Genomic DNA, 9,804 nt, shown 5'->3' with positions numbered 1-9,804 from the left:
CATAGCCCTTGACACAAGGTGCAGGACATAGCCCTTGACACAAGGTGCAGGACATAGCCCTTGACACAAGGTGCAGGACATAGCCCTTGACACAAGGTGTAGGACATAGCCCTTGACACAAAGTGCAGGACATCTGTTCGGGTAAAATATAGCGTGTAGCTCTGTTCCCGAAAAAAAAAAAAAGTGGGAGTCAGAATCCTGCCGTTCTAAGAGTGCTGAATGTCAACGCTGTCATTGTCCATAATACCCGCATCGAGAAAGAACAATTCTTTGATTCCCCGCTGTCTCACGACACATTCACTTTCTGAACCATGCAGTTTTTCCGCAGACTCAGCTCCTTCAGCCCCGTCTTTATCTCCCGCGGGCTCGGAATCTCCTGCTCTTTGATAATGCCCACAGAAGAAACGTCCTCCTTCAAGTCCCCGTTCTGCCGGGTCGTAGGAGTGGCTTCCCCTGGTGGCGGCGCTGCCCGTCGCTTGACCCACGCTCGGTACCTCTTGGTGTATTTGCGCACCGCGTAGTTGACAATGCTGATGAAAAACACGACGCTGAGGAGGTATATACTGGTCCCTCCGAAGCGACCTATATAGTCTGAGTTCTGGGGAGGCAAGACAAAGACGAGAATTTAATTTCTAAAATCAATGACAAAATAAAAACCAGTGTTTATTTCCATGTGATTTACAATAAGTTGCGTAAGACTAATGGAAACAGAATTCAAGGAAAAAATTTTTTGAATGCAAATCCCATCGCAGCTGTTCAACAGGCAAAACAAACACAGTGAAAAAACTATTATAGGTTCGCCGACTTTCAAAAAAGCCATTCACGGACCACAAAGTTATCACATCAGATTACATATAACAAACAACAAAATCACAACTAGAGGGGCAAGACTTGGTATAGTGTATGCGACATCGCTTTCAAATTCCTGACTGTCGATTCAGAGATCCTTCCTATGAAAATTGGAGCAGTCGGCAAGTCTGCAACTATTGAATTGGGGCTTTGGTTACTTAATCTATGAACAAACTGACTTTCATTCAGCTGCCATGTTGCCTGAAGTCAACAAGTACACGATATCGATATATATGAAAGAAGAAAATCACAATGTGAGCGATAGGAACAAAGGAAAAACTCACCTGCTGATAATACATGTAGAGAAGGACACTGCCCAAGCCCAGCCTGACAAACCCGAAGGACAGCATGAACGCCCAGTCCACCACATCGGCCATCAAGGAGTGATGTCGCCCGGTGGCTCGTAGGAACCAGCGTAGCTGTAGCAGTGGATTGGTGATTTCTGCTCCAGCTATGGTGGCAATCATTTCGGTACCGTAGCGACCTGCGACTAGACACACTGTCAGGCCCACAACGCTGAGGAAGTGATGAGCCAGCATGACAGGCCCTGTGGTAAAAAAATATTAATTAATTAAGTAGGGATTCAAAATTCTGCATACATATCATCATCAAGCTATTCACTTGTTCTAAGCCCACAAAACAGAATTTTTCATGAGAGAGAGAAAAAAACCATTTTATTCTTTTAGAAATTGAACCCAAAAAATGCAACTTTTTTTTTTCAACATTTAAAATATGAATTTCAACAAAATACTTCTACAGCACTGCAGCTAATACCACAGATTAAGAAACTGAAATATAAAAAAATAATTTTAAATTTTGGGCTTAGTACACTGAACAGCTGGCCCATAATATGCACGTGTATACACTGGTGTGCTCATTCAAGCTTGATTAATATCACAATAATGAGTATTACACCCCCCGGGGTGGTGCCACTGACTGAAGTGTCTTTAGACCATTCCCAAAGGGGTTATTTTAACGTGTTCTTAAGCACTGTAGAATTGTAAATGGGCTGATTCATGAAAGTCATGATCATAGTGCGCCGGAACATCAACGGGGAACTGCTGCTTTTTCTTTCCTAATCCTTACTATCGTCATTTTCCTCTATTTCTTTTGTATGTTTGTCACACTCTTGTGACCTGATATTTCCGGGGTGCCTTGATAGTCGACGCAGACTTTGTGCTGTTGAAGCTAGAGAGGTGAGCAGAGTAAGTCTGATTCCCTGTAAGGACTTCTCTGTTGACATATACACAAAAAAGCTCATTCCTGTGATATCTATAGGTATATACACCACACAAAAAAAGCGCTAAATTATTGTCTATGAATAGACTGACGACATAAAACAACACAGCTCCAAACTGTGAACATAGACTTTACCTTCTGTTTTGAAGTAGAGGCACCAGGAAAAGTCAAAGAGGAAGTAACCCAAGCAAATGCTGACCGTGCGCACCTGGAAAGAGTTGTTCGGTCCACCTGCAGGGAGGGGAGAGTGGAATGATTACTGATTGGGATTTAAGACATTTCAATATGTGAGGCAGCGTGGTGGAATCAGGCTCTCGTCCAAATAATCAAAGTGAAGAAACTTGCATTTTTCCGCAGGTTTGTGAATTTTTATCAAATTTTTGTTTTTTGGCTCAACACCTTTCATGCCTAATAAAGAACTCATTTCTGCATGGGTTTTTCTTTAAAATGTTGATTAAAGGCACAAAGAATGTAAATTTTCAGTTACCGCGGACTCTAAAGTTAAGGAAATAACTTTTCTTTTGCGGCCATTTTTTCACTAATTTTACCTCTGAAAACAGGTGACCCCCACCTCCTTCATTCGCAAATATCTCGACTCGTATTTAAGATAAATGGATATTTTTTCATCCAAATAAAGAAAAGGGAACGAGCTTTAAGATGATACCAATAACTCTACATGCCCAAAAATTGAAGAGAGCCTGATTCCACCACGCTGCCTCACATATGGTGGCAGGGCAGATAAAACAATTGAGTCAAGTTTTAGTAAGAGTTTCACGGCACTTACAACACAATAAGGTCATAGTCATATCAGTGCCAAAGATTAGAAGTGTTACAAGAGAGTAATAAACACAAAAAAGAAGGAGGAGAGATCAGGACTATAGATGTTTGATACAAAAGAAGGAGCAAACCACACCAGAGCACCCGCCAACCATCTTCTGTACAACAAATTTATTTGCTTTCAGGAAAGTTAAAGAAATAACAACAATGAGTATCAAAAATGAAAGGGCAAAACATGCCAAGGAACTATGAAAAAGAACAAGAGGGAGGGAACAGTTACCAGTAGAGTATTTCTTTGTGTCTTCTTTTCACATGAACAATGAAGAATTTACAGGTGTATCTATAACTATAATATCATCAGCAGTTAAAATACTATTATGAAATAAACATCTCTGCCGTGAAATTGCGTGCAGTAGTAGAAAAAGAAATATAAACCTTCACAGACAGATTTCAAAACAAAGCTAAAAAATAAACCATATCATATATCATGCCATTATGACGAAAGCTGAACTGACGTTCCCACTCACCTGCTTCAGTGAACGGATTCGGGCCCATTATGAGGGCCCCGTAGGCAGCGAGGGCGCTGATGATGGCTGCATGGAGCACAGTCACCGATCGGCAGTGCCACTCGTAGCTGCGCCCCGGGTTCAGCAGGCAGAGAAGGAAGTAGAGAGTCACCCACATGAATAAATAGGCCAGGACCTCATAGAGGTCGAAATTCCCAACTTGAAACATGGTTGGTTGAGGGACTAGAAAATACTTTGGTGTTTTTAGACGGAGAAAAACCTGAAACAAGATATGTACACAACCAGTCAGTGAGATTGTAAAATGACCAGAACATTTATGATTATTTCGTTACAAAAGTAAGATGGCATTGTGTAAATGAAAGTGACAACAGTGCAAACAAAAAAAAAGAAAAAAAAAAGAAAAAAAAAAAAAAGAAAAGGTTGCTTGGCCAAGAAAGTGCACAATATAGAAGGCTGCAAATATTGTACAGAGAAAATGGCCGCCAAAGATTAGTTTTTTCCTTAGCTTAAGAGTCCGTGGTAAGCGACAATTTACATTTCTTGTGCCTTTAATCAACGTTTAAAAAAAAAACCCACACAGAAATGAGTTTTCAAAGGGTATGAAAGGTGATGAGCCAAAAAACAAAAATTTGATAAAAATTCACAAACCTGCGGAAAAAGGCACGTTTCTTCACTTTGATTATTTTGACGAGAGCCTGATTCCACCACGCTGCCTCACAAATGTAAATCTTTTCAATTTAATAGAAGGCCACGAGCCATGGAAGATTATGAATAGGGGACAAAAACCATCCTGTAAAGTGAATCCTCAAGTTCAAATCTAACACTAAAACAGGGTCCTACTAGTTGCCGCCCGGAGCCGTCCATAGACTTATTTTTTGTATTATTTTGCCTTACAATTTTTCGGTTAATTTTTTGTTTGTTACCAAAACTGGTCTAAAATTGAAAAAACTAGACAGAATATAGACCTTTTGGTGAGGACAGCTGATTTGTTATGAACCGGAAGTTGGACGAAGCAGACCAACAATCTCTGATCGTTTATTTTTTGTTTCTCATTTAAGAAATTGTAGACCCAGCCTTTGTTTTCGTGCTCTCTTCCAATCTGCCATGCCCCCTCCTCCATTTCTCACCCCACCCATGTGTAAAAGTGGTAGATCTACCAACTAAAGACAGCAAAGGTTTTGAGAATGTATGTGGTTTGCACGTAACAGGCTGCAGCACCTGTAAGAGATGACTGCCTCCGGACGCAATTAGAAGGACCCCTAAAACATTTCCTTTCATAATAAGGGGTAAAGGAGTTTTGATTTGAGGAAGTATAAATCTAAATTTGAACCGACAGTAGCACAGTCTTGCCACTTCAACACAGAAGGCTGTTCCCTGAAACCCCCCAGGTTTTTGTACGGTTGAATTGCCTGTACGCTTCACATATCTGGTTATTGCGCATTGGAGTTTCAGTCCGAATAGCCATGGGAGGCTATCCAGACTCGAGTCCGAATAGCCGCAGCCTCTAAATATAGCCAACTGCAGGGCATCAAAGATCATGTAGACTCTCTGATGGCACGACGCTTTGGTGGGATGTTTTTCCAGGAATACCGGTAATGTGATATGATATGGTGTTCCGATGATGCTGCGGCTTAATAAATAAATCTCTTCTGCCCATTGTTTATTGGGTCCGGGGGAGGGGTAGGGTAATCTTCCGGCGTCTTTAAGGCAATTTTCAAGCGCTTTATTGTCTTTGCGTTTACTGCGTTTCAATTTCAAGCATCACGATTCACTACCGGAAACTTCGTACACAGACGCGACAGAACGTGGCTCCCCTTGAGAGAAAGCTCTATGGCAGTCTCTAAGAGTTGAAGCGAACTGCACAGTTTGTGTGCGACATCGGACTGACTGTCTAGCTGCTGTCATCGAGAACGAGGAAGAAGAAAATTACTGGAATTCCGAATGTTATTTTAGCATACTGGAAACCATGTAACCAATCAGTAGAGAATGGCTGACAGGTTGCAGTTAGCCACAAGTGTGAAATTTTACAGTGCGAAACACATCGATACGTATAGTACGTCAAGCCTCTGACCCTAGCATGTCATTCCATGCCGTATCTCCAAAGATTCTCTACTACAATACCATCTTTGGTATCTCCACAGCCTTCTAAAAATAGTCTGTGGGTATCCCAGGATGTGATGACATCATATTACTAAAATTAGACGTCAATCAGGCAGGTTGGTCGTTTTAAGTTTAGTCGCATGTTTCAGAAACTGAGAATGACTTAGGCTAAGGGGTACTGAGTCTCTACTCTAGTCTGGAACTGTATCTAGTGGTAAAAAAGGGACTAGGGTGAGTAGTGTAGAGACTAGACTCAGTCTCGTTGCCTTTGTCGGCCAGTCGGAGCTCTTTGGAAATTGCCTTCCCGTTCCATTGGCAGCCTTTTGGAAACTGTACTGATAATTTGCCATGCAAACGTGAAGATTGTGTGTTTTTTTTTAAATCATTATTTTTTTCCAGGCTAGTGCGCATTATTGCATACAGTCACAGTAACACAATGTAAACATGGCATGGTGGGTCCACCAAAGTTAAATCTGACCAAAATAAATTTTTCATACAAAAAAGGCAGAAAAATATTACTGTTATGTGGTAGGGTTCATTTAGCATACATATATGGCCACTTTTGTCTTAAATAAAAGCAATCACTTCTGTTTCTATTGTAAACAAACGGGAAGGCAATTTATTTCCAAAGAGCCCCAGCCAGTCGAAAATGAGTGTGAGTGGCGAAAAAGACGTAACTGGAGTGATATTAGTAGTAGTTAGTTAGTAGTTTGAAGTACGGCTGTGGTCAGGCTAGTCGCCTATCAGCCGTTTGTTGCCTTCATTGCTTGTTCCTTCCTGCTCGTTGTTTTCACACTCTGTTATCTGTAGGTTGGTACTCATGGTACACGGATCTGGCAGTTTGAAACCAATCTAGGTTCATGGAGAATTTATAATGTGCCTTCCAGACCATGTCAATCCTATTCTTGAAAGCATTCAAGGATGGTGCAGACATCACATTTTCCTGTAGGGAATTCCAAACATTAACTGTGCGTAAGTTTTGGCGGACTGTTGTTTTCACTTTTTTTTTTTCAATTTTAGGCTGTGTCCTCTGGTGTTAGAGTGTAGATCGTGGGGTAAAATGTCTCCCGTTACGTTGTAAATTTCTGTTAAATACTTGTAACATTCAATCATGTCGCCTCTAGCTCTCTGATAGTACAGCGATGGCAGATCCAATTTTCTGAGACGATCGCAGTAAGCAAGGTGCTGTAGTTCAGGAATTAGTTTGGTGGCCCGACATTGCACTTTTTCAAGTTGTTCTTCATCACCTTTAAGTCTGGGGTCATCATCATCATCATCATCAATGCCTTTCACCCCTGGCAGGGTATAGGCCACATACAAGCTCCTTCCATAAAAATCTCTGTCCTGAGCCATCCTTCCAAGCTCGTTCCAAGTGAGCTTCATTTCTCTCATGTCCCTTTCCACGCATCTCCTCCATGTTTCCCGTGGCCTACCCCTGCCTTGTGCTCCTTGTGGGTTCCACTGCAGTGACTGTCTTGTGATGTTTCTGCTGGGCTTTCTTAAGGTGTGTCCCATCCATCGCCACTTTCTTAGTCCTATTTCTACTTCTATATCGTTTTGTCCTGTCTTTTCCCACAGCTCTTCATTTCTTATTCTATCCTGCCACTTAATGGGGTGCCAGACCACATTTCCATACTCTAGATGAGGACGAATGATTGATTTGTACAGAGTAGAAAGGGACACTTTGTGCAGCATTGTGAAACCTCTCCGGATCAGTGCGAGAAGACTGTTAGCTTTGTTGACTTGGATACTGACATGTTTGCTGAATTTTAGATCACTTTCAATATTCACACCTAGGTCTTTTTCTAGTCTCACAGATTCTAGAGTGATGCATTCACCTTTGGATGTCATCTTGTACTTACATGGGTTTCTATTTTTCCCAATGTGCATAACCTTGCATTTTCCTGCATTAACTCTAGTCCTGCGGGGTTAACCGGAAGAGGGCTCTTATCGATCGATGACCCACTTACGTCACCGGCGAGCTTGTGCCGCGGGGCGCCGGGGTCAGACACCGGTCACGCGAGCGTGCCGCGGCAGGTCAGGGAAACATCTCATCTTTTATAGAGCAAACTGATACGATCAATGAATAAGTGTTACGATCACACGAATAATCCCATTATCTCCTCGTCGGTTGATCAGACACGCTGAGATTGGAAGTTACACCAAATCGAATTCTTTTCCAGAGTTTTCCAGATTTCACACCTATTATTATGAATGAACTTGCGAACAGCTGCTTTTATATAATTCAGCTATCGTTCGAAAGAGGAAAAAAATCCATCGGATAATTTCCGAATATTTTTTAAATTCAGTTGCTCTCAAATTTCTCCCTCTGGTAGGACAATGGTTCAAAAACCAAAAAATATGATTATTTACATCAGGAAACAACGTTTTGTGTAAGAATTAGATCGTTTGAAAAGTGAGGAAAGGTGTTTGCATTGAAAGATGAAAGTCCTATTTCCTGAATATCCTTTCGAGTCCCTCAAGTGTCTAACTGAGTCAAAATGCTCATATTTCATTGAATGAACGTCTCAACCGACGCTCTGTTATATCTACCAACGCCTTGCGTTGCCAAACAACATTTATCAGGGACCAGAATCTTTTAAAGGGTTAAACCTCAATTGCCACGCATTAGACCAGAGCTGGAGTCTGTTCAAGTCATCCTGGAGGTTGTCCGAAAAATCGGGTACTTCAGCAAAAATCTTCGTATCATCCGCGAACAGAAAAAAGTACCTGAGAGGATATTTTCAGGGAGCCAGGGAGGTCATTGACGAAGCATACAAAGAGAAACGGACCTTGACCTAGCACACTTCCCTAAGGAATTCCCGACTGCACATGCTCCCAGGATGACTCCTCTCCATTAACAACCACACACTGTTGCCTATCAGTCAAGAAGTTCCTTATCCAAGCGTGAATCTGCCCCTCAATTCCATTGCCTTCCAGTTTTGTCAACAAAAGTTCGTGTGGGACGGTATCGAAGCCGTCGAAGGCCTTAAACTTAAAATTGATATTGATAGCGACATGAACCTTAACTTACAGAAGATCCTAAATCACACTATTTCATGCTTTAAAAAAGAATCTTTAAAACCAGTGTTCTCACCGATCGTCTTTAAAGGGACCTTGAGGGGCGATAAGAAATACGTACTTTGGAATTTGGAACTGTTACTGCTAGTGTTTAATTTCTCTCAGGAGGACGCCATCTTGTTTAACCGGAGCAAATGCCATAGAGATTGACCAAAATATCCTGAAACTGAAAATACTGTTTATTTAATTTATAAAACAACATAAAATAATTTGTACTTGTATTCAATATTACTTTCTGATATCAATTTTATTCAGCTTATAAGTTTGCATATATTTATTATTATGACAAGAAGTGTCATTGACTGCAGAATATCCAAAACAAAGTCATGGTTACAACACCAAGATAAACAACAACAAAAATAAAGCGAAAAAAAAAATAATGTGTAATTTTTAGAATGTTGCTTTTCACATTTCATTAAAGACACTTGTGTAAATTGTCAACATGAAATAAAAGGGAAAGAAAAACTCAAATTAAAACGAATGTATAACCCTTTTTGTCACTGTCCGAAATGCGTATAATTTATAATCTTCTTTTTTAAAATTTGGTAACATACATTTTTATTTCATGGGACTTATGAGAGGTTTTTTTGTATTATTCAAAGTAATTCCCACATTTTATTCAGCCCAGTATGAACCATCTGAAGCTGTCATCGGAATGCCGTAATCTGGGTGTTTTTGTTGTTTTTTTCTGTTGCTATGTCACTAATCTAGGTCTAGATCTAGGTTAAGAACATTATACAGCACATCATTATGGCTTTGTTATCATGCGGTGAAGAACTATCTTCTCATGCTTCACGAAGCCGCTGTGCTTGATGTTCTCAGCGACATATTGCTGTAACTAAGACGTGGGTAATTGATTGATTGTATGAAAAGTATATGCTCAAACTGCTCCAATAAGCGATTCCCAAATCCCTGCTCTCCCCTCCCCTCCCCTCCCCTCCCAAACATTTCAACTTTCTTTTGTGTTCGTTGTTTTAGTCTCGGAAAATATCATCACATTAAACACTTTGTAACGGTTACTTAGTGTTGGAATTACCTCTTTCAAACGTACTCAACTAAAGCGAAAGGCAAATGAATTGCCAGATACAACTTAAAATTAAGTGTTCGGGAGATTTTGCTCATGACCCATGAACTTTTTTAGTAATATCATAATATAGATTACGCCTATAGTGTGTAAAAGGTATATTGGAGATATTATTCATACGATTAATATGAAGGGCTCCTTTAAATC

At 40.6% G+C, this 9,804-nt stretch overlaps 1 protein-coding gene across 2 annotated transcripts; it reads right to left on the bottom strand.

Annotated features, from left to right (window-relative positions):
• Positions 1–12: 12 nt before the first annotated feature.
• LOC101862309 (TLC domain-containing protein 5) lies at positions 13–8,702 on the bottom strand. 2 transcript variants are annotated; one of them, XM_005110733.3, is made up of 5 exons: positions 8,635–8,702; positions 3,393–3,651; positions 2,224–2,319; positions 1,134–1,396; positions 13–598 (listed from the first exon to the last, which is right to left on the bottom strand). In XM_005110733.3, exons 2-5 carry the CDS (start codon positions 3,598–3,600, stop codon positions 287–289), a joined length of 879 nt encoding a protein of 292 aa, XP_005110790.1. In that variant the 5' UTR covers positions 3,601–3,651; positions 8,635–8,702; the 3' UTR covers positions 13–286. The 2 variants fall into 2 exon arrangements, with proteins under 2 accessions (XP_005110790.1, XP_005110791.1); XM_005110734.2 differs by having other exon boundaries at positions 8,590–8,667.
• Between the last annotated feature and the right edge of the window lie 1,102 nt (positions 8,703–9,804).

The sequence above is a fragment of the Aplysia californica genome, unplaced genomic scaffold, assembly GCF_000002075.1.
Source record: "Aplysia californica isolate F4 #8 unplaced genomic scaffold, AplCal3.0 scaffold00937, whole genome shotgun sequence".
Taxonomy (NCBI): Eukaryota; Metazoa; Mollusca; class Gastropoda; order Aplysiida; family Aplysiidae; genus Aplysia; species Aplysia californica.
The sequence above is the reverse complement of the archived record's forward strand: the minus strand, read 5'-3'. Positions and strand labels throughout refer to the sequence as shown.

What these genes read in the sequence shown, in the direction of transcription:
- LOC101862309 (XM_005110733.3), bottom strand. Translation starts at nt 3,600, where the DNA reads ATGTTTCAAGTTGGGAATTTCGACCTCTATGAGGTCCTGGCCTATTTA. An exon ending in GAATCCGTTCACTGAAGCAG is followed by an intron (nt 2,320 to 3,392) that starts GTGAGTGGGAAC and finishes CCCTCCCTGCAG; the next exon opens with GTGGACCGAACAACTCTTTC. An exon ending in CCTCTACTTCAAAACAGAAG is followed by an intron (nt 1,397 to 2,223) that starts GTAAAGTCTATG and finishes TTTTTACCACAG; the next exon opens with GGCCTGTCATGCTGGCTCAT.